At 47.8% G+C, this 24,551-nt stretch overlaps 1 protein-coding gene across 6 annotated transcripts in view; it reads right to left on the bottom strand.

Annotated features, from left to right (window-relative positions):
- The window catches only part of Mcc (MCC regulator of Wnt signaling pathway), a 378,701-nt gene that overhangs the window by 9,250 nt on the left and 344,900 nt on the right, over positions 1-24,551 (bottom strand). For all 6 annotated transcript variants that reach the window (XM_075968726.1, XM_075968728.1, XM_075968727.1 and 3 more), the window contains 4 exons: positions 15,149-15,383; positions 11,773-11,979; positions 8,111-8,208; positions 301-423 (listed from right to left, as the gene is read on the bottom strand). In XM_075968726.1, coding sequence (XP_075824841.1) covers positions 301-423; positions 8,111-8,208; positions 11,773-11,979; positions 15,149-15,383 — 663 coding nt within the window. The remainder of the gene's footprint in view (positions 1-300; positions 424-8,110; positions 8,209-11,772; positions 11,980-15,148; positions 15,384-24,551) is intronic.

Genomic DNA, 24,551 nt, shown 5'->3' with positions numbered 1-24,551 from the left:
CTGTCCCACTAGATGAGGTATTGTTCTAATGGATGGTTTGATTGCCAACTGAAAACACTGGCTCAAACGCAGAATTTTTTTTTTCCTGAATTCTCAGAATCTTTATCATAGAAAACATCAAGAAGAAAACACAATAGACTTCATTTTCATAAGCCCATCTCAGCGGAAATGGTGTACACCTTTACTTCCCTAGTTTCTGGTCAACTGTATTGCAGACCCTACTCACTTCCCAGGAGACAGGGAAAGATCTCCCTATTCCCAGCCTCTGGGCCCCACAGGAGGGTTTTGTTTTGTTTTTACCTGTTGGCCCGCTTCAGGTCATTAACAAACTCTGCTGACTGCTGGTGTCTGATCTCACTGCTTTTGGTGAGTCTCTCCAAGGCGCTGACCAGCTCTTGAACTCTGGCCTTCAGTTTTTTCTCCCTGTATCAGAGAGACAGCAGCAGCCATCAGTAGGCAGTGGTGATGGAGGGAAGGAGGCAGGGGGAGCTGCCCAAGGCAACAAGAGTGTGGCCAGCTCAGAAGTGCCCCTCTAGGACCACTCAGACATCTCCATGAGAGAAGACTAGACACCAGGAAACTAGGGCACTTATTTGAAGATCCAAAAATCGGCCACACCTCAAACTTGGGCCCTTTTGGCTGTTTTGAGAGGGACAGACCTATAGTAAGAGGGTGTAGATCAGTTGCCAGGATCCCAACAATGCCATGTTGAAGTAACTGCGAATCTAGTGTGGAAGGCAAGAGATACCATGTAAGTGTAAAATGGAGACTGCAGTTTGAAACTTCAATAATAAAGTTAAATATCTCAATTTTTAAAATCCTGACAACAAGCCAAAATAATGCTATATTGAGTTAAATATAATAGTGCTATTCAGTCATATTTAAGGGAACAATGCTAGGAATTGAGCAAGTGGTATCTACACTCTGTGCTGTTAAAATTAATTTCACATGTTTTGCATCTTTAATGGAATCTAGGAAATGTAAAATGATGTATGCGACTTGTAGCTCAGACGATAGTAGAAAAAGAATTATGGGGACATAGAAGGAAGGGAACCCCTCCCCCAACTGCTTGAAGCCTCTTGTTGATGAATCAAGAACTCAGCTCAGCACTTCTCTCCCTTCCCAGCCGCAGACAAGGAAAGAACATTTACCAACCCCTTGTGCAGACCACGTGACTGTGTTTCACATTATCAGTCTGTAAGCCTAAAGTAGCTGGAGTCGCCCTATCGCTTATCGAAGTGATAAATGGGAGTGGGGTGGATTTGAGAGAAACCAGCAGGGATGATTAATCTTGAGACAGCTGTGACTCCTCTGCCCCACCCCCCTGAGCGTGTCTAGCACTCCGCTGCTCGTCCTTGATGAGCGCACCCTAGACCTGGCTATGTCTTTCTGTCTAGGTGCAGGTAGAGTTAGTTCTGAACTCCGCTGCATGGCAGCCAGTCCTGAGGTTCCTGGGCCGCAGCCAGGGATCTGGGCCTGGCCCCAGTTGAGATCCCTCGGAAACTAAGGACTTCTGGCTCTTTCCCCACTCACAAGATGACTTGAAAAATCTAAGAATCCACTTGCCTGTCTCAGTCATTTTGAACTCCCCACCTCTAACTTCCTGTTCCTTCCAGTTTCCAACTTGATGTGCTTGGCTATCAGAACGGGAAGAATTTACGTGGTTTCTGTATGTAGAACAGAATGCCAATGCAAGCATTTTCTTTGGCTTCACACATGAGAAAATTAAATACAAATTGCTACCTCAGTACGGATGCGTTCACAGTGTTCCAGGGATTACCCAGAATTGCACAATCTCTTGGGGTTTTTGTTTTCTTTTGCTGTGAATACCATCAGGTGAAAACAGAATAACTTTATATGTGGAATAGGACTCGAAGACCAACGGTTTAGTTCAGGTTTATGAGTCCAGTATCAGCACCTCATCAGAAAATGGAGTATTTATGGTCATAAAAGGTGGTGTCTTACCACAAAGGAGGTAGGAGGTGGTTCAGTGTGCGCTGTCACAGTTCCAAGCAGAGGAGTCCCCACAAAGCATTTATGAGGTGGGGTTATCAATACTAAGGGAAGCCAAGTCAGCTGCCTGTAAGGGAGGGGAGGGGCTGGTAAGCAGGCCTCTGAGGTAAGACTAGCCCAGGGACTGGCAGCCAGAATCGCAGCTCTACACAAGCGGGAGAACTGAGTGTCCTCTGAGGCCAGGAGAAGTGATTTGTGACTCAGCTAAGTCTCCGGTGAGCATATATCCTGTCCTGCGTGGCTTGACAGCAGGCCACAGAGCCATTCACAAGAACTGAATCCAGATCAGACAGCAAGGAGTCATAGCCGTGCACCTACAGGCCGGGTTCCTCCGGGAACTGTCTGCTCAGGTCACGCCTGTCTTCCTCGCCTGCCAAGTACTCAGTTCCAGTCAGCATCCACGCCACAGGAATGACTCGCCGAGCCAGGTACAACAGTCAGTATTATTTACAGTATTAATTACTGTATCGTGACCCTCAGGGCCGTTGGACAGTGCAGCGCCCAGAGTCCATCTGCATCTTCGTTTCCCTGTTTTCCCTCTCAGCTCCACTTCTGGACACTGGGAATCACTCAGTACTTTGGTCGGATTAGATTTTGTCTCTTACCCTTTCTTTTTGTCCACTGCCATTTATTTTCCTTAAAACTATATGGCCAAATCTTGACCTCCGGGCTTTTCCTCGGATCTCTAGGCTTTACATCTCATCATTAGCTTAATTTCCAGAGGAGAACTTTTGACATTCTACACTAAGTCACGCTTCTCATGTTGACAAATGGCAACACCGTTATTTACCATGTGTACAGTCATAACCAGATCAAACCTTCATCACAACCTACCTACATTCATCATCCAATGTATCACAAGTCTTGTCTTAATGCCCCCTTCTCCCGCCGCCACCACCAGGTCCAAACTGCCATTCTATCCCACCTAGATAAGCACAGCAGCCTTCTCTGCTTCTGCTCGGACCTCCTACTGATCTGGCTTTCACACAGCAACCAGGTCTCTCTCTCAGTGTGGAAAACCAGGTCAGAATACTTCCGTCTGGTGCCTTCTACTGAAACTTGGAAGGATGTATGTGGACTCATCTCTACTTTCAAGGCTCTGCCCTGGGATGGTCTCCCAATCCTCTGCTCGTTCTTCAGTTTAAATATCACTCTGAGGCCACCGTCAGCAGTGGACAAGTGGCCCAGAGACAGGACGCGATAGCACTTTGCCTCTTCCTGTTAGTCACTGCCAGCTAGATGTACCATGGTTTGCTAAGATCCCTCTGATCTCTTTCTCCTTCATGTCCACCACCTTATTCTCTTAACTGCTTGCATTTAGACTATGCAGGCAGCAGATAACAGCTATCCTTAAGTCCTTTTCCACGATAAAATCACTTCTCACAGAAGCCTTTGACATCAGCATGACTCTTGTGCTCACTAGCCAAGTGAGTGATCCGAGGCCCGGTCTGGGTGCTGCAGCGCTGGCTGGCGTCCACACCCTGGGATCTACCAGCAGAGCCCGGGTACTTAAGCACCTTGCTAAAGAAGCTTGTGAGTCATATAGGAGATAAGTAGGATGAACAATAAACAGGACTCTGCTTAAGAGCTCGGGTGTGTGGGGTCAGGATTATGTGTCCCCAGATAACGAGGTTCTCCAGTTCTGTCTGAGCTGAGCTGGAGTTACCAAGAGGTAGAGCAGGAGGAGAAAAGCAGCAGTCCTTTTGCCCAGATTCTCTGAGGAACATGTTTTTAGTGTTCAAGAGATGAACTTGGCAAGATCACGGGCACAGTGCTACCTTGTCCATGACTGCCATGTACCAGGGCGCTCCTCACCACTCTGCCTTTCTGCTGTTCCTGGTGAGGCTGCCAACTCTGGGCTTTTGAAATACTAGACAATGACAAAGGACATCTCAATGACTCAAGGAACAACCACTTCAAACCCCTGGGTGGGTGTCAGTCTTTACCTCCCCTGGCTCTGGGCCTCAGCAATTTATTTCCATGCTAATGAATCCACAGGCCCACTCTGTATTTCATTAGCATCCTGCAGACCCATGTTGCATTTATGGAATATTTTGGCGCCACTCCTAGCGCTTGATTGCTACTATAAATCAGCTGAGTGTGAGGAACCAGCTAGTGTAAATTTTTTAAAAGGCATCTTTCGAAGTCATGCTCCCACTAACAAGTGCAGATCCTGCTGCTCTTGGCTCAGGGGTGCTGCTGCTGAGAAGCCTTACGCCCGGATTGCCCACGTTTCTCCTCACCCATCCCCTTAGGTATATGGGTTAGGAGAGTATTCATGCATAGCTACCGAAACAAATAGCATCTTTTTCTCCCTCTTGGCGAAGATTCCACAAGTATGTTCATCATGTTGCAACTGAGACTCTGAATTTTGAGCATCTTACTAACAGCCAAGTGCTCCAAGGACACTGATGGGCCCTTAGCACCATTGTGGACGCAGAGAAGATACCCAGGGTGATGACTGAGAGATGTGGGTTTCCAGAGGTTGAATAGGAGGGGACTGGGCCCCGGGCTCAGAAAGACTATTTATCTGGAATGGCTGGATTATAAACTGGGTTGAGAAACACGTGACTTGAGGTGTAGTGATGACCCTGACTGCTATGGCTCCTGCCCTGGTGATCCAGCACTGTTGGCACACCCTCGTCAGACGTGAACTTGAAGGTACTTTGGTGACAGTAGTGGACACTGCTTCCCAGTGTGGAGGATGAAGAGCTTCGTTCATGTGAATCAGCAAGACCTCATCAGCACAGGCTGCCACCTCACACATCTGACCTGAGGAGGTAGCATCTGCCTTTTTGTGTGCCTTGAGGCTGGCTCTCTCCCCTCTCCCCTTCTCTCTCTCTCTCTCTCTCTCTCTCTCTCTCTCTCTCTCTCTCTCTCTCTCTCTCTAAAAAGGCACCTAGCATTTCCCTAGTCTTACTGGGTGACCTTGGAGGTCACTCAGCTTTGCTGGACCAGTCCTGCCCCCAATCACACAGAGCACCTGCTTCAGCTTCCATGACTCAGATGGGAAAACAGCCAGCTACTCTGGTCAGCTGTGCTAGGTCTTTGAGGGCAGCCTAGGCACATCTGCACAGGGAAGAGCCATCTCTGAAAAGCCCCTTCTTGTGGCTGCCATTTTCCAATTCACTTTGGTAGAAAGATCACTCTGCCAATTTTTATGAGGGTCTGCTGGATCCTAGTAAGAGAGATTTCAGGCGGAGAAATATTCATAGTTCCCAGTACAAGTCACATCACCCTGACTAGAAAGCATCTTTCCTGCCCCAGCCAGGGGGGATTTCAGGGCCACAACAGCAGCCATACAGCATACCAGATGTTTGTGTAAACAAAGGGCACAAAACCAGGCCAGATGGAAGTCATATAAGAAGCATGGGACTCTAGGGTTAGAGAGATGACTCAGAGGTTAAGAGCACTGGCTGCTCTTCCAGAGGTCAGCAACCACATGGTGGCTCACAGCCATCTATAATGAGATCTGGTGCCCTCTTCTGGCTTGCAGACATACATGCAGGCAGAACATTGTATACATAATAAGTAAATCTTTAAAAAGAAAAAAGAAGCAAATAAAAGAAATGTTTTGTATCCAAAGGAAGAACAAGGACATGCCAAGAGGCTCAAGGGTGAAAGCCTAACAGAAACCAAAACCGGGTGGGAATGGGCAGTAAGACAGGTGGAGTACCTGGTGTTAAAGATGCCTGGCTCTCTCTGCAAAGGGATCAGCGCTCCTCCCTCCACCCCGAGCCCCACTGTTCTACTTTGCAGGAAGCATGGCCCGTGGAGCTCTTCTCCCAGGAAAGAGAACTGAAAACACCAGCAGTACACCCCCACTCAGCCTGCTAGGGACCAGACGGACACCTTCTGAAAGGTGTTTGTTTTCATTCCAGCTTTAAAGTTAGAAATGTCCCCTAACCTCTTCCGGTGTCTGGACTGTGCTCCCTCATGAAATGACAATTCCCATTTCAAAGCTGTATTTACGGTCTAATTGTGTTATTTTCCTTTTTCCTCTGGCTTCTCTGGTTCTTTCTTGGCTCCATAGATCTGGCTCTTGATTAGAAATCCATGCTAACCGATTTACGGCTGGCTGTTGGGAATCTATCTCGACGGGATAAATGAAACCTCTTTATGCTTAGTCAGCATAACCTGCATCCTTCTGGTGCCAGCAAAACCCTCTGGGGCTTTGGGAATTTGAAAAATGTACGAGCCCAGTTAACAAATACAGTATCTACATGGCTCTCCCACTGGCTTCCCCACTGGACCCAGAGAGTGGATTTTCATCCCAGTCTTTGGCACAAGGAAGTTAGTGCATTTGTTCAGACATGTGCCCATCTTCTGCCCCAGGCAGAGCAATCTCAATGGAGCAACAGCCCAGGAGGTACTTGCAAAGTAAATGCAGGGCTGTTCTAACTTAGAAAGACTGAGAGACTGAGAGAGCCAGGAAGGTAGGAAAGGCCCCACAAGGTCACCTTCAGTCAACTGGGAGTCCTTGGTATAAGACACACAGAGGGATCATAGTGGGATCAAGCTAGCTGAGAGTCCACTGTCAGGATTTCCCACAGCAAATCCCTAAGAAGTAATAGGGAAAGAATTCTGTAAAACTGCTTAACATTTTCGAAAGCAGCTAACGCCCCTTTGTATCAGAAACCAGGAGTGACCAGGAAAAGGGAAAGGCAGACAATTTCCTAAAAGAGGAAACCTTCACTGAGAAAAAGCCCCTGCAGTGGGAAGGAGAGTCAGAGGGATCTGAATGGAATCAGAGTGCCAGCTGGTTCAACAAGACAGGCCCAGGCTGGGTCAGCTAGACTGATTCACAGACCAGCAGAGACAAACAGCGCCGTTGATGAACTGACACACGTGGTATACAGAACCCCATGGAAACATGCGGGGAGAGAGAGGTGGAGCTCAATGATGGCAATACTTCGAAATACAAGCTGGGCAGCAGTGGCGCAGGCCTTTAATCCCAGCACTTGGGAGGCGGAGAAAGACAGATCTTGGAGTTGGAGGCCAGCCTGGCCTACAGAGTGAGTTCCAGGACAGCCAAGGCTATACAGAGAAACCGTGTTTTGAATAAACAAAGCAAATGAAAAGAAAGAAATACAAGTCCACAAACCAGAAACAGCAAGTAAACGTTTGGGCACAGCTCAATTCCGAGGGAATAGGTGGCTAGGGACAAGATGAAATTGAAGAATAAATACAATAAATATCCTCATAAAGATACAAGAGGACATCACTTAATTTATAAAGATGATTTCAGCACCAAAATTAATAAACACAAACTGAATAAACTGACCCACCACAGCAACTACAACCAAAGATGAAGTGAGCTGCGAAGCCCAGCTCTTTATGACATGCTACCGTGTGTTTCACATACTACATACAGACATGGGGTGCAACAGATACATGCAACTACTGAGAACTTGAGTTTTGATTGGTTTGGTCTTGGGAAGTAATGTAGGTATAAAATACATATCAGATTGAAGTGGTATTTGGGGTATAGTGGGTTAAATAAGATATTTAATTGGCTTTTTTCATGTAATTACTAGAAAACGTGAAGATACTACTCTGTTGGACAGACATACTCTGGGCTCCAACGCAGCAGGGGACGTTAGGTTGTGAAGTCTAAGTGCATTGGCATCTCTTTCTCTTTGGAAAAGAAGTCAAATGTGGGAGAAGAAACACTGAAATATCAGAGGAAAATGTCTAAGAACTGAGGAAAGACACAAGGCCTCCCTCCCAGTGGCAAGGGCTCCTGATGCTGAAGAATGCAGTCCCACTAAAGATGTCTAGAAAGGGGAGGATGCTGGCTTTCGTTATCACCAATTACCAAATCTGGAAGAGTCTAGGCAACATGCAAACCAATAAAATTTTTTTACATGCAAATGGAATGACTGTCTATTTGCCAACATCCAGCAATCACTTTTCAAAACAGCATGTCTTTCCATTTCTAGCCTGCAGTGTTGGGGCACAAGTAAGGAATTAGTGCCTTCTTCTATCCAGGAAGACCAGTATGACCCTGGAAGGGCTGGGATGAGCAGTTGCCATCAGTGTGCCAAGAAGCCCTCACAGCTGAAAGGAGCAACATGGGGGCTTGAGGGTTGCTTACCGTCGGATGGCACTGGCAAACTCTGTGGCCAGGTCACTGTCACTGTTTGTCCTTAGTTCAGCCAACGACAAAGCTGGGGAGGCAGCATCAGCACACTCCTGAGAAGAGCAAACAGTCACTGTCAGATGAGAAGCAAAGCCCAGGGGCACTTCAACAGCCATCACCACTGTGGGGCACAAGACAGCAGTGCCATGCCTGTGGGACCCATGGGCCAACTGGTGGAAAGCCAGGCAGCAAATCTTTTCATCTCCTCTGTTCCCCGATTTCCTGTTACCATCATGTGCTGCCCTGAATGAGGAAAACCCCTGAGGGACACTTACTGCACAGGTCTAAGTTAGTTTGCCACTACTCCCTTGTCACTAGGGACCCTCCAAGGCAGCTATACTATCTACCATTGTCTTCATCCACCACGGAAGAAACCCAGGCACTGGGGTTACCCTGCCCAGTTACTAGCTAGAAGCTAGCAAATCCAGAACTCAAAGCCAGGCCCCATGTGAATCTCTTCAGAAGGCAAATACACATAAGTGTCCTTGCAGACACATACTAGCTCGCTTTCTCTAGATGGGGGAGCTCTGTTATGTTCCATGGAATCATAAAACTCAGGTGAGCAACAGAAAAACAAGCCCCCCTTCCCTCTCCTAGGAGCCCCATGCAGCAGCAGCACACAGAGACTTTGTGTCATGCCTTAACAGACAAGGGTTGTAAGATCAGAACTCTTGAAGTGACAAGCAAGCATTAGCCATGTCTAAACAAGAAAGCGATTTTTCTCTGCAGATATGCTAAGCAGTGGGTATCCTGCAAAATGAGGTGGCTGGCGCTAGGGGCTGCAGACCAGGGATAAACACTGATGATGTTGTGTTCCAGGCCTGAGAATAGGAAGCTTATTCTATGTAACAGAAGACAGACTGTGAAGAGAGATATATCACAATGGCACTAAAGTCCTGATGGCAGGAGACACATCTGCTCCTTAGTCTACTCTAAAAGACTGTGGCCCTCTTCCAGGGGGTGCCTGAGTGTAGCTGGCCAACGCATCCCCTCTCCTGTGCCATTCACCTGGGTTGTACCTCTCCAAATAACGCCCTCAGAGGCCCAAGACTGTCTGGGAAATCAGTCCAATTCTAGAAGCTCCTTTACTTTTAATGCATCCATGGTTGATGTAAGACTCCCTGCCTCACCCACAGGGCCTTTTGATATATGACAATGTCTGTTTCATATAGACAAGAACAGCAGAAAGCCTAACGCAATGTGGATAGGAACTAAGAACCAGCTACATGAGCTGGAGAGAACCTTCGAAGATAGGCGGGATCACCTACTCCAGGACAGAACTGATGCTGCAGGCTCATCTGTGACCTGCCACCTGGATACATACAGTCCATGGGCTAGCAATGGTTTGTTCATTTTGAAAGAAAAAAAAGTTCAAAGAAGACTATTTTGCCACAAGCAATTGATAGGACACTCAAATTGCAATGCCTATCAAAGACTCATCAACAGACAGGGCTCCCTGTCTCATCCAAGTTGCCTGAGGCTTTTGCAGTTTGGGTATGCAGGAAACACTTGTTTCCCTTGGGCGGCTGAAGCTGGTTTGATGGACAAACTCCCAAGAATTTTCTTTCTACCCTGCTCCCAAAAGCTTGGCTGTTTTCTCTGTACTGGTTCCTTCATCCCTAGCAAATAACACCAATGAATAGCCTAGACTCTAAAGTGGAAGACTTTACTGAAATAATACAGAGAGCTAATATCTGAGAGTCAGAATAACCATCTGACTCTACTGAATTACACATTGAGGGCACTGAGTACCTCAGTTACTTCACTTCTTTCAGAGATGCTTTCTAAAGCCGCCTGGCCTGGCCTGGCCTGGCCGAGAAATGTCTGTGTGTTGAAGCCACTGCAGAGCACGGCACTCTTAGTCAAAATAAATACCAAGAACTGTGAGGAAATGTTCATTCATGGGCCTTCGGCAAGAACCCACTAAGTCCATTTTACCACACCCGAAGAACATACATAGACAGACTGGCGCTCTGTTGAAGGTTCTGTCCCGAACTGACCAGCAAACTTAAAAGGCCATGCGAAGCTTCTGAAGGTGAATGTAACAGAAAATGTCTCCTTAAGCCTGGATACGATTACGATTACAGGAAGCGCCACCACACGGCCTCCGCCTGAGTGTTACTGCACTTGGCAGAGCAGCTTCCAGATCCTGAGCCATGCCAATCCCATTCCAGCCCTTCCCTGATTGCCCACTGTCCTTGGGATAACACTGCAAACTGAGCCTTCAGGCCAACACATTGATACCCTTCCATCTCAGGCCTCGCCACTCAATCCACTTCAAAAGACTAGCTCCCACCCCTACTGGGGCCCTCTCCTCTTAAACCTCTAATCTGGGGGACCTGACCATGACCTCACAGGGTACTGGCAGTTGAAACCTGCATTTGGACACCCTCTGACTGTACTGTGAACACGGTTGTCCATGGGCTCCAGCAGACACTCCTGGACAACAGCAGTTCCCCTTGGTCTGGCTGCCGTGGCATCTAGTCATAGCACGCAAGAGAATAGGTGTGTGGGGTGCGTGAGGGCCTCATGCGAGTGTCGTGGGCTCATTTGCAGAGCGAGGTAGGGACGCTGCCGCTGCCAGCTGTTTGTGCGGTGTGCTTCAGATTTCATAGCTACTTAGGAAGCAGCACTGGTACAATACCAGTGCCTGCCCTTCTGCCCGCCCTCCCTTCCTCCCTCCCTCCAAGTACCCCACTTCGCTGGAGACACCCTGCAGTAACTACAACTGCACTGTGAGAAACTGTTTCCACAGCCAGCCAGTCAGCATATGCCTGCAAGTCCTGCATCTGAGCACACTGGTGTCAGGGGAAGTTTGATATTAGGAATATTGAATGGATGTGCTGAACAGGCAGTTCCCTGAGTGAGGGACGGAGAGAATCCATTAGGCTCTGAACCATTTTGGTTTCTTTCTTTCGAGTGCAGCTGTCGAAGGGAAATACAAAATGACGGGATGATCTCGGATTCTCGCAAAGACCCCTGGGGCGTGGGAGAGGGGCTGATGTGAATACGAGAGTCTGTGAATGTTTTTACTTGAAGCCCGGTCTCTGTTCATATATAGGTTAATCCAAGCCTTCCCTCACACCTACCCTTCCTGCTTCCTAAGGCACCGGGAGCTAGGTGGTGGGGAAGGCAGCCAGGTGTAATTTAAGCCCTATGCCATTGTTTATGGTAGCAGCGCCTCTCACCTCTGGAATCTTATGTTCCTCGTGTAAATGCAGACTGGCATTCCTTGCTCAGACATTTAAGGGAGATAAGCACAGATAACAACATGCAAGTGCCAGCACCTCAACCCAGCGATGGCTGTCGTGGGGCACAGCTAGAAGCCGGGTGGGACCCCATTGCACAGGCCACTTCTCTGATAAGACAGTGATGTGCAAAAATGCCCAAACTTTGATAAAATGTGAGATGTTGCTTTTTAATGGGGATTTGGTTTCTTTACAAATACCTCATAACCTCTGGTGCCTGTGTAAACGAGGAAACTGAGGCACCAGCATGAGAGATGGACCAAGGTAAAGGCAGAAGATAATGCACACACTGAGGGTACTCATGCCGTCTTGGTAAAGGCAGAAGATAATGCACACACTCAGGGTAGCCGCACGCCATCCTGGCCCTACCTTGCCAGGCTTCTCTTTGCCGCTGCTGCTCGTGGAGCTCAGAGACCGCATCCTCTGCTCTTTCTGCTCCTCCACCTCAGACTTGAGGTGCTCGATGTGCACTAGATAGGCCTGCTCCTGGGCTTCCCTTGTGCTCAGCTTCAGCTCCAGGGCCTTCTTCTCTTTCTCCAGCAGGTAGAGCTGTGCTTTCAGCTCAGCCATCTCTTCCTGTGGGACAAGGCACATCAAGCCATGAAAAGCTTTCCCGGTACTCCCACAGGGCTGCCATGCCAAATGAGCGCATAGGAAGGCCTGGCTATAAGCCATGGTTGCACAGTCCAGATATCACTCCCAAAGCTAGGGACAAACCGTCTCCCCGTGTCTGTCTGAAGGGCTGATAGGTAGACAAGCCAGCTGCTTTGTCATCCTGTAGGCTAGAATTTTCATATGGGTAGAAATCACAAGCAAGCAGACTTTGCTTTGGTGTAAGGGAAAATCTTTTAAGATGCTAGAGGACCCCAAATGGACACAGTTGCTTTGGAGAGAGTCAGTTCCCTGGCATGGAAGGCTAGGGTTGTGGGGGAAATATCCATGCGAGAGATCTGCCTGGGCTCCTTCCCACTCCCCTTTCACTCCCGTGACACCATATTTCAGGTCACTCTTGTCACCCTGCAGCTGAGCCAGGAGGGTCAAAGAATGCTAATTAGAATTGCATCTGCTTCAGAGGGGCCTAATGAAATTAGCAGGAGTGGTCCCCCACTGGAAATTACCCATCAGATAAGGTCCTTTTGTTTTCTCTGTGCTGGGAATTGAACCTAAGGGCATGTGCATGCTGAGCCGACCCACAGAGAGGTAACTTCTGAAAATCTAAAATGTTTAACTGGTCGTTTTCTTTGAAGTTAAGACGTGAATTCAAAATAGGAAAGTACTAGCCTGGACCAGGATCCAGAAAACTGGCGCCCACCAGTCTTCCCTGGGCACATAGCATTGTTTAAAGAGTCCACAGAAAGTAAAACATTTCATCTTCTGAAAGTAAGGTAGAGTTGAAGGGTACCCATCAAGGCTTGTCCTCCTTAGGGGCAGACATTAGTCACTGTGCTCAGTGACCTCTCAGAACAGGCCAAACCCGCTTTACTATAATGATCAGACACAGGAAGTCACAGGAAGCCTTCTCATCCAAAGGCCATGGCAACTGTGTATGCTGAGTTCATATGACGGTCACTCTCAGAACACACACACACACACACACACACACACACACACACACACACACACACACACAGCAAGCTTGCAGGAAGGAAAGGAGAATGTCTGTGGAGTGCCAGAAATACGGGCATCAGTCTGCAGTTGAGACTCACAAGGCGGCTTGAGGCAACAGTTTGCTCTGATTTCCTGGTATCTGTGGTATTAGGTCCATGAAAGAGCTGGCCGTGGCCTCTGTGAGGCAGACAGCCATGATGATACCACCTATGTCGGCAAGGACTCTTGAAGTACTGCCTGAATAAAACACTAGGAAATGGCTTTTCTGGGACTGTGGGAAGGCAACTTGTCATCTCTTGGGCTATGGGTGAGGAAAGAAATAAGCTCTTTTGAAAAATCAAAATTCAAGCTTGTATATGGATGATGCAAGAATCCTCATGCCAAAACATATTAAAATGAATACGTGAACTCTGCAATCCAGAGGTCACAGGGATCAGGACAGCCAGAGTTCTGTGCTGTGAGACCCCACAGAGACCACGGAGACATGTTCTCCAAGGAAGACATGTACATTCCACCCCCAGAAGAGATGGAGATGAGCCACTCGAAGGGACTCATGGTTAGCATATGCTTTTTGTGTATGTTTTCTGAGACAAGATTTCTCTGTGTAACAGTCCTGGCAGTTCTAGAACTCTCCTTGTAGACCAGGTTGGCCTTGAACTCATAGAGATCCTTCTGTCTCTCCTGAGTGCTGGGATTAAATAAGAGGGAATTATAAAAGAACCAGGTAGATCATCCAGAGAGGAGTGGGGTTTACTCAAAACCATTTTTATGTTGAAACAAAATGGTGAATTCCAACATAGTCCACTGGCTAGGGAATGTGTGGGTCAGCGTACACCACTGGACACATTAGAGAAAAGGAGATGGGGCTGGTTGTCAGTTTTCTGAGTACTCAGAAGGAAAACCAAGCCTGAACACGGACAACCGCTGCTCTGGGTCCTGAGGTCCACGGTATGGTTTCTCCCAGCTGCTCACTACTTTTACACCTTCAAAAAACGTCCAAGGTGAGTGCGGTTTAATTCAAGTGGCAAAGGCAATATTAGAGCATTCACGCACACACACTTGCACACACACACACACACACACACATCTTTTATGGCCAAATTAACAGTAAATCTGTCACACCACATATTGACTGGACTATAAAAAGGAAATGCTTAGTCTATGGATAAAAGAAAACATGATGTTCGGAGTGAAAAATAGAAGAACAAGTTAATAGCTCATGTCACATGGTACAAGAGTCTGCGGAAGAAGCTCCTGACTGGGACACAGTCGCTATGCTAATGTCCTCAGGGCCAGGCTCACAGGAGTCCTACAAACTCAGCTGGAGAAATGTGAGCACTCTGAGCTGAGTGGCTGGATGGAGAAGAGCAGGACATGGGTTAGTACCAAGGAGGGATGCCTGGATTCCCACATCTCTTCCTGCTGCCCCGCATCTTCCCTGATTTAAACACCGGCATCTTAGAGAGGTGATGACCACAGCCTGGCAGCCCAATCCAGAGGTGAGGACCTGCACCAGCTGCTCCAATCAGCTCCCCCCACTGCTGTGGCTCGGTTGAGAGGCAGGGTGTCCTGAGCCAAAGGGATGGCAGTGTAACTAACTTCCAACGAAGGGCAATGGATTCTTTCTCTATAAATAGTAACAAGTAGCTCAGCCCATGGGTAAAGAGCCCAAGACCTTGGTAGAACCCTGGCCAGAACCGTCCTGCCAACTCTCCTTGGAGGGCACCAGTACTAAACAGACTTAGAGCTCCTAATGGCCCAGGGTGACCAGAGCTTTTTGCCAGAGCCTAAGATGGCTTTGCCATGGTCACCTGTTCCAGCTCCCACCAGCATGGGTAACCCAATAAGGACTTCTACCGCTCTTGAGATCAGGGATCATCATGTACTGATAAAGGCTGCAGGTGTAGGTTAACTCGGGAAGGTTAACCTAGACCTCTAACTCCTCTAGGGTTCAACTGCCTTTCCAATAGAGTCCAGCCCACAGGACTTCTACACAAACGAAAGCCACCATTCTCCGCAGAGACTGGCTGTCTATCATCCAGACAGAGGCAATTACTAACTGAACTCTGCTGCCATGTTCTCAGGTCCCTGTGAGGTAGCCCTCTACGTGGGCCCACAAATAACACCTGCGGCACACCTTCATGGCCATCAGCTCCTGCATCAGCACAGCATTCTCCAGGTCCAGCCTCTGGCTGTCGCCCCTGGGCTTGACATCATAGCTGAGCGGGTCGATGTGGATGCTCTCCAGCTCCAGCATGGTCAGCTTGACGGCAGCTCTGTCGTTCTTGAGCTGCTGGATATAATCCTTCAGCCTCTGCTCGTCTTCTTTAGTGAACTCCGTGTCACAGCTGCTGGCTGTAGAGCTGGTGGTGCTGAGGGACAGAGAGAAAGCCCACATTTCAGAGTCATCACCACTAGGCTTCATCTCCTCTCTGCAACTTTATTTAGGGGGCAATCCATAAAAAGACCACACACATACAAACTAGATAGATAGATAGATAGATAGATAGATAGATAGATAGATAGATAGATAGATATAGATGGATGGATACTGAAAGTACATTTTAGATCATGATGTAGACCCTGAAACTGAATCCTAAGATACTAATTCCCCAGAAGTAAAGACATGTATACAAAACTGTTTCCTATAATAATGTGATATAAGGTAAAGTTATCATATGACGGAATGCATCAAAAAGAGCAAACAATGTGAATGTTATAGATAATTGTGATGATAAGAGAGATAGCTTAAGTGAGGAAAGAGATAAACAATGGTGTGTGTGTGTGTACATACACATGGGGACAGGGCTTAAAAACGGGAGCTATAGAACCTATGTCCATGACCTATAAATTGGGTGTACTCTTGGCATACAGAAACCCCAGGGAGTGACAGAATCCCTGCAGGGGTGGAAGTGGGAAGGAATGACCTGGAAGGAATGTGGTAGACTGGCAATGCTTGGTGCTTAGGATGCAATGAAAAACCAGTGTGGGGTGGGAGATATGGCTCAGAGGTTAAGAGCACTGGCTGCTCTTCCAGAGGTCCTGAGTTCAATTCCCAGCAACTACATGGTGGCTCACAGTCATCTGTAAGGAGATCGGGTGCCCTCTTCTGGCCTGCAGGTAGACATATGGGCAGAAAGAACACTGTATACATAATAAATAATAAATCTTAAAAAAGGTAAAAGAAAAGCAAGTGTGTATAGCATGGTAGCATGTTGACAATAGATGTCTCTGGACTGCCGCAGCTCCATCTCGAGGACTCAGGCTGATTCTGAGGGCCACTGGCAGCCTATGCTGCATGATGACTTGGCAGATGATGCCAGACATAAGGCATGCCCACCTTAACATGGTCCTGTGGTGGCCCAGGCCGTTTCTGAGAAACGAAATCACCATGAAAGGGAGACTGAGACAGCTGTAGCCTGCTGTGCCTACTGATGCAGGAGAAGGCCCACAGGTTTCTCTGCTTTTGCTATTCCTTCCTAGCGAGAGATCACTCCTGCAACTTGCTTGGGACTCATGACAGAGAGCAAGCAGGGCCTGTGCAGCCCTCAACAAGACAATCTGATTTGGCGGCATCGCCTGCTGTTATAAACTAGATGCTCAAGTGAAGAGACAGTGAGGGCCTGGTTGACTCGTGTGGCTGTAAAGTAGTGCTAAGAGCCTTCTACAGCGCCATCTCATTCCACAACTCCGTGCTTTCCTTCCTGTAAGCTTGCTCTGTGTGTGTGTTCTGAGAGTGACTGTCACATGAGCTCAGCATACACAGTGGCCATAGCCTTCAGATGAGAAGGCTTCCCATACGAAACCCCCTTCCATTCTGGCTATGTCTGATCATCATAGTAAAGTGGGTTCAGCCTGTTTTGAGAGGTCACTGAGCACAGTGACTAATGTCTGCCCCTAAGGAGAGCAAGCCTTGATGGGTACCCTTCAACTCTTCCCTTACTTTCAGAAGATGAAAGCAGCCAGTGCAGTTCTCAGCATATGATACGCCACTGAAAAGGCAAAGCTGGCTGGAGAGTAGGCTCTGGCATGAGGAACATTTGTTGCTCTCGTAAAGAACCTGAGTTTGATCCCTAGCACCTACACGGTGCTTCAGAACCATCTGTAACTTTAGCGGCAGGGGATCAGAACTAACATCTGTGGGCAGCAAGCATGCATGTGGTGCACATACATACATGCAGGCACAGCACTCGAACACCTAAGTCGAAAAAGCCAAAGCCAACTGTAGAAGCTCAGGTTTATAGTCTCAGCTACTCTGGAGACAGAGGCAGGAAGATCTCTAGATTCTAGGAGCTGAAAGCCAGTTTACACAAGATAGTAAGACTGTCTCAAGAAAAGATGATATAAGAGAAAACAAGGCTTCCAGAGTGAGTAGGGGAGAGGCTGGAGCTATACTGTCCACACGGGTGGAGGCCACCCAGGAAGGTTGGGTGGTCTTAAGTCTGGGAAAAACTTCTAGGATGGGAAGCTACTGGGGGTGTCTCTACTTGGTTTGTCCCTGGAGGGCTTCTCACTGGCCCATTCTAAGAGACTGTGCGCCTTGGATAAGGTACCGTTGCTTCATGAACAAGACGAGCCTGGCTGTCAGACTGAACACTCTCAGGTACTGTGTAGGGAGTTTACTACGCCATCTAGTTGGGCTACAGTACTCAAGCACTTTTAAGACACTTGTCGAGCTGACACTGCGAGGGGCGATTTTAGATGTTAGACAGTTATGTTGGTAGAGGAGCGTAGTCAACATTTATGTCCATTGAGAGCCTGGAAAGGAAAAAATTCTGTCTCTAGAGAGCCCTGGACAAAGGATTCAACAAAACTTCTTCCTTTGGGACTCTGAATATCCTGACACTCCAGCCTCTGTATTCAAATCCCTAAAGCTCACTGCATGTGTGTATGTCTGGACATATATACTATACTGCTGTATTTTTTTTTTATTTTTTTTTTTTTTTTGTTTTTCGAGACAGGGTTTCTCTGTGGCTTTGGAGCCTGTCCTGGAACTAGCTCTGTAGACCAGGCTGGTCTTGAACTCACAGAGATCCGCCTGCCTCTACCTCCTGAGTGCTGGGATTAAAGGCGTGTGCCACCACTGCCCAGCTATACTGCTGTATTTAAAAGGACACATGTAGCCACATCTATAGGTCTTATCTACATGCATCTCCTATTGGCTCTTTTCCTTTGCAGAAATCGCATACTGGAGTGCCATACTCACTCGGGACCCGAGCATCTTACACACAGGAGTGCTGCACTCACAGGGGACCCGAGCATCTTGCACATTGTAGACTTCATGTTTCCTGACTGGGACACAGCATTAATGCTTTCTTTGAAGAGTTACGATAACAAACAAAGTGAAATGTAAGGTACTTAAATCAGCATATCGTAAGCACTCAATAAACATAGCTATTATTTATTTCAGAAATATCAGGGTGCTTACCATCGGGTACCTTTATGGGACTCATGTTCTAGTAGCAGAGATAAGCAAATGGCATTATATAGGACAGCCGACATGACATACACCACGACAAAAAGTGAAATGCGAGACTTGGGGAATCCAAAGCTGGGTTTATTATCTGAAATAGCAAACGGGAAGGCCTGTGTGATAATGTTACAACCCGCTAGACCTAAAGGAGGCAAGAAGAAGAGCCGCGTGGATATTTGGAGGGAGGCTGATCAGGACTGAGCAAGGAGAAAACACAGAACTCCCAAACAGCAAGCTTGGCCAGCAAGGAGTTATGGCCAGTGCAGAGACAACCAGCTGCCATCAACAGGAGGATGGACCAGGGTGTCTGCAGCCGGGTGTCACAACACGAAGGTTTATAAGGACAGTCCCTATCTTCTCTAGGGTTAGAATGGATGTTAGGTGCTTGTGAGAGGAGACCCTGGTCAGATATGCATGTTCAGGTCTCTCTGGTCTGTCTCTATGCTGAGGAAAGATGAAGTGGGCAAGGGAAAGGCAGCGAGGTCCCTGGAGGGGCCACTCCAACAATCGTGGGGGAGATGGCAGAAACTTGGAGTAAATGAGAGCAGAAAGAATGGGGGAAAGATAAGAATAAGGGCTCACCATGTGCTGTGCTTTAGAAAGGATGAGAAGGAAGTAATACCACTTCCCTAACAACCCCTGGCAATCCCTAAGAACCCCTAACAACCATGCATGCTGCTGAAAGAATCAGGGCAGGGCCAGGCAGACCTGCAACATGGTATGGTAGAGCAAGTCCTGCAGAATACGCCACTTGCCTGTCTGCAAACAGTTCAGTGGTAGACATGCCACATGTATTGACCCCTTCAGGCAGGGCTCACCACCTTGTACTCAGCAGTGGCAAAGGGACAGAAGGTGACTGTTCCCCAGGTAAAGAGCAACAGAATCCAAGTCAGCTCAGGCGGCAGCATTGTTCACTAGACATTCCACAGGGTGGAGTGTGGAGATTGCTCCCTGGATCCCGGGTTTATACACAATGAGGCAAGAGAAACAACAGGGCCTCTCTCTGCCAGACAGCTGGGAGGCAGCCTCAGCGTCAGCAATGAAATCTCTCCCCACAATACCACCTTAACTCAGGTGTGTACAAGCCAGTCCTTTCAGTAAAAAGTTATTTATCAAATCAAATATGGAGAATCACCAACTCCATGTGCCAGCCACCCACTGGGGCATCTTATCTCCAGACTGCTAGTTTTGGAACTAAGACATTGATAGCTAAAACAACCTTGCTAACTTCTATTTTCAAATAGAAACTGCAAAATTCAAAGAGTTCCAAGTTAGGGCTCTCTGGCTTTTCTGTCTAAAGGGAAGTATGGAAGAATTTCTATCCTGGGGGGCTAGACTGCCCCACCAGCTCTCAGACAGTCACTGAGGTAGTGACTTCAGTCTCACTAGGCTTGTTTTAGGGTGTCACTCCCTTCGCCCAACACCCACAGTGCCAAGACATCTGGGAGTGGCTAAGGGATGACAACACTCTGGTCCTTAAGACAGACTCCATGCTGTTCTGCCACCAGAAGGGCAACAAATGGAAAATCAGCAGACAACTAACTGGCTGGCCTCACATTTTCCTGGGGGTGGGGCTGCTGTGTACTGAGCTGCTCAGGTGGATGTTCACGATTGCTGGCAGGTCTCTGGAGCCAGTCACACCTGCACAGCCTTCTTTTGGCACGCCCCAGCCTCACAGCCCAAAGGGAATCGCCTAACTTATCTGGTTGTACTCAACAGGAACACTGGCAGCTCCTACCTCCCAGAGTGAGGGAAGGACCAGCTGGTGGTACCTACCCAGTACGCATTCTGGGTGAGGAACAAGGACAAGAGACACTCTGCTGGCAGCTGCGTGAAGATACCCACCACTAGCCCCAGTGTCCCCTAAAGGTCAGACACCTGCCACCATGCAGAAAAGCTGCAGTGGAGGAGGAAAAGACAAGAAGTTGGTTCTCCATGGCCTCAGAAATCTGGAAGAACATTAGTGGGCAGAGAGTATCGGTTTCATTGTCACCTGAGGCTTACGGTTGGTCACTGGCCAAAAAGGACAGTTTTGGTTTCTACTGTCTTTGCTATACATGAAGAATAAACAAGTACAGAATATCCCAGTCCACACATCCTACCCTATTGGAAGCTAGGAGCTTGCCCTGCTCTTCCTCAGAGAAAGCTGAATTTCAAGGCAAGCACCACAGCCCACGCCAGGACAGCCCAGCTCTCTTTCCTCCCTTCTAGGACACCAGCAGGGAGCAGATCAGGCGAAGGTAATTACAACTCTGCTTCATGCCCTTAATGTTCCACAGCCCAATTTGATTATGATAATGGTAAAGAAGGAGAAGCCACTGGCCCTTCCTCTGGCCTCCCGGGGGCTGCTGTGGGCCGCTGGGCGAGGGCTAAGTCATCCATTACCTCTCCCCGCCTGGAATGCAGGATGAGCTCAGCTGTCAAGGGGAATAAATCACTTTCTAGAGGCTGGAGGTGCTCTGAGAGCAGGATGGAAGGCAAATCTGAAGATGAAGAGCCTGGGCATGCTCAGCACATTTGCCTGTGTTTAGCTCTAGTTTTCTGAGGAGCCAGACAAGAGCCACGGGCTTCTTTTGGTGATCCTCTGCTCTGATACAGCACCAATCAAGATACCTTAGTCTGCAGCAGCTAATTGCCAGAACATTCTACCACAAATTCACTGCTCAAGCTGCTGGCTGGAGGGGTACATGACTGCCAGGCTCAAAAACAAAGCTGGGTGGTGGTGGCACACGCCTTTAATCCCAGCACTTGGGAGGCAGAGGCAGGAGGATCTCTGAGTTCGGGGCCAGACTGGTCTATAGGAGCTAGTTCCGGGACAGGCTCCAAAGCTACAGGGAAACCCTGTCTCAAAACACACACATACACACACACACACACACACAATCAAACATATTCGATCTGCCTACCCATAAACCCTTGCCTCTACCTGGTCTGCTGTCCATCACAACCATTCAAATTAGCTCTAGACACCAAATGCCATTTTTTCTGTTCCTCTGCACCAGGTGCCATCTCTGACTCCGAAATGACCCATCCTGGTCACCAAAAGAACCAGATGGCCCCGCCCCCAGATGGGCTTTTCTTATGGCACTAATGAACCAGTTAGCCATGGATATAAATGCAGGCTGTCTGCCGATTTTCTGCCATCTAGAAAAGGCTGCTGCAACAAGAGGAAAATGTCAGCCATCACAGAGCCACAAAGGTGGGACGCAGAGCCTCGGGTGTGGCTGCTCACCTGCAGGACTTGTCACCAGGGGTATGGCAGCCCTGTGCCTTCAGCTGGCATTTATCTTATGCTAGCCTTTCAATCAGAACCCCACTTAAGCTGTTTTATGTATTTCTATCCTTTGCAGCCCCAAATCATAATTTATCAGCACCAGTGATATTATGGAATTCTATCCCGAAGTATTACCCGGCGTCCCGGTGGGGATTCTAGCATGGGAAACTACGAGATTGTGTACTGTGCATTTTGTAATGTTAGGATGTCAACTGTTGTCTTTTAAAATGGGTGAGCGGCTCCGACTGGTTCCTAAAGTTAGGGCTTAAGAAGAAGGAGAAAAGTACAGGAAGCACTTCCTGTTGCTACTCTAGTCACATGACTGGAAGAAGGAAAGAGACTAGGACTGGATCAGTGTGTCTCAGCTGGGTGCTGGTGCTCACTAACACTAGCAAGCATCAATCTCCCGCACTTAGAACACTCTCCCTATTCCTGGGCAGAAGAGCCTCTCTTTTTCTGAAAGATGGCACTATAATAACCAGTCCTGTGTTCCTTGAAACTTGCTGCTGAGGGTCGCAGAGACCTGTCCTAACTGGATTCCAGGCCATTACCTTTACATCAGACAGTGTGCCACTGGTCTAATCCATTCTTCCCCATGAAACTTTATCTTAACTGGGACCCTTCTGGTCCTCTACTGCCTTCCACTGCAATTTGGGCATCATGCCCCAGATAGCATGCTGGCCAGCCAGCATCCTAGGTACCCAAAGCAGGAAGCAGCTTCACAGCAAGGCTGAATCACCCTTCACTGATTGCACATGACTGTGCGCATTTTACACCGAAACGAAAGAGCCTCCATTCCAATTTCTAGGAGGGCGCACTTGCTACGGCTTTTCTGTGCTTTTGTGGATTTGTACCCGTGAGTATACATCCACAGAATGAGCAGAAAACACAGTGCTTGGCACAAAGGCTAGGCTGCTTGCTAATGCCTAGCTCTACTCACTGGCAATCGAGTCTGTTTGCCTCTCCGTGTGCTATGCGTTGCTATAGATGCAATCAGCATTGCCCGGCTTTCAATCAAGACAACTGGGCTTTCCAATGGATCTGTAGCTGTAATTTTCAAACGTGAGATGTTTTTTTTTTCTTTCATGCTGGGGTTCTGCCAAGGACATCAGCTGAGAGGTGATATCATACAGATCCTTTTTGCTGGGTAACTAGCCCCCTGCTGCTCCCTCCTAAAGCCATTAACCCTCTTGTCCTCGGGAGCTGTCAGACACCTCGGGGGACCTGACCTGAGCATTCCTTTCCTGAGCCCTTGGGTAGCACTGATGGACACACTGACTGCTCATCTGGCCAGGTGGTCACAGTGAGAGAGAAGGGGGTGTCCTGGGCCACGCAAAGCCCTGGCTCAGAAAGCTCCATTTTCCTAGGACAGTGCTTGAGGCAGAATTCCAACACCTATAAATAAAACTACTGAGACTATTGTAAGCTGATGGCTAGGAGCTTTGTTCCAAACCTACATTTATCATAAGATAATCCAACTGTTTTTGTTTTATGGTTACGGAGAGCCACACGAATGCCCTGTGTGTTCTTCCGTACAGGTTCTGAACTGCTGTCGCAAGGGCAGGAGGGGAAGTGACATTTCAGCGGAATCAGAGTTAAAAACCTGTGTTCGATGGAAGATTCATTTGAAACTAAAGTTTGTTAAAGAACCCCTCTGTCCTCCTCACATGCACCTGTGGGGATGAGCATGTCTGCACATGTGTGGGCATCTTCCTTGACCTGTCCCTATCTCCAGAGCACTAGGATCCTAGGCAGGCATCACGCTTGCTCAGCATCTGTATGGCTGCTGGGACATGAACTCTGACGTGAACCTGGGTCCTCATGCTTATGTAGGGTTTTAGCTACTGAGCCTGTTCATGGCCCTACATGGCCAGTCTTTAGTGAGCTCGTTCTTGAAAGCTGAGTCTGTGTCTGAATTTCTCTGAACCTATAGAATTACAGGACCAACAATTCAATTTCTCAAGAAAATGGTCTAACAATCAAGCTTACCTATACTTTAAACATCTCCTGTAACAAGTATTCAAGATCAGTTCTCCCCCAGTAGAAGGCTAGAGAATTGTCCTCACTTTCGACCTACTCCAGAGCTACATGCAGGACAGATGTATGCAGACAATTAAACAAGACATTTCCTGTTAACCCAACTCTTAACATTCATTAATTCAACAGAAGACTCTCACTGACAAGCTGAACACTGAATATCTACTCAAACATGGAACTTATAGATTATAAGTACCTGTGAATATCATGGAAAGGGGCACAGACTCCTTATTTAAACAGAAGAATATGGTTTGAAAGGAAAAAATTATAATCTATGTGCTGCCAAATAAGACAATTGCTGCTTAAGTGCGGAAGAAATAAGCCCCTTGTGTTTGTAGGTAGCTGACCAAGTGTGGGATTGAGACTGTATTTTTCTCCAGGGACATGGGGTCCAGTCTATGGATATAGATAAATTGAAGCAAATGGTTGGCTCCCTACAGGAGGAGAGAGAAATATCAAGTTGCTTTTGGACATCAGGAGAACATCGGTCCTTTTGCTTTGGCATTGGACATCCCACTGATCTGTATGATGTGCTTGCCACTTGCATGTAAGCAGACTGTCTTATAATGAATGAGATCTAATGTTGCGGAGTAGGAGGAATACCGTGTTTGCTGCTGAAGTTCTAGATTTCCCTCTTAGCAGGCAAGTCACTTATACATCTCTAAGTCAAAGTGTTCTCACCTGTGAAAACAGGGTAAATCACCCTTGGATTTCCAGATCTGAAAGTCCAATAAGAATCTAACAACCGCATTCCAG

The sequence above is a fragment of the Microtus pennsylvanicus genome, chromosome 4 (genome assembly GCF_037038515.1).
Source record: "Microtus pennsylvanicus isolate mMicPen1 chromosome 4, mMicPen1.hap1, whole genome shotgun sequence".
In the NCBI taxonomy this organism is placed as follows: Eukaryota; Metazoa; Chordata; class Mammalia; order Rodentia; family Cricetidae; genus Microtus; species Microtus pennsylvanicus.
The sequence above is the reverse complement of the archived record's forward strand: the minus strand, read 5'-3'. Positions and strand labels throughout refer to the sequence as shown.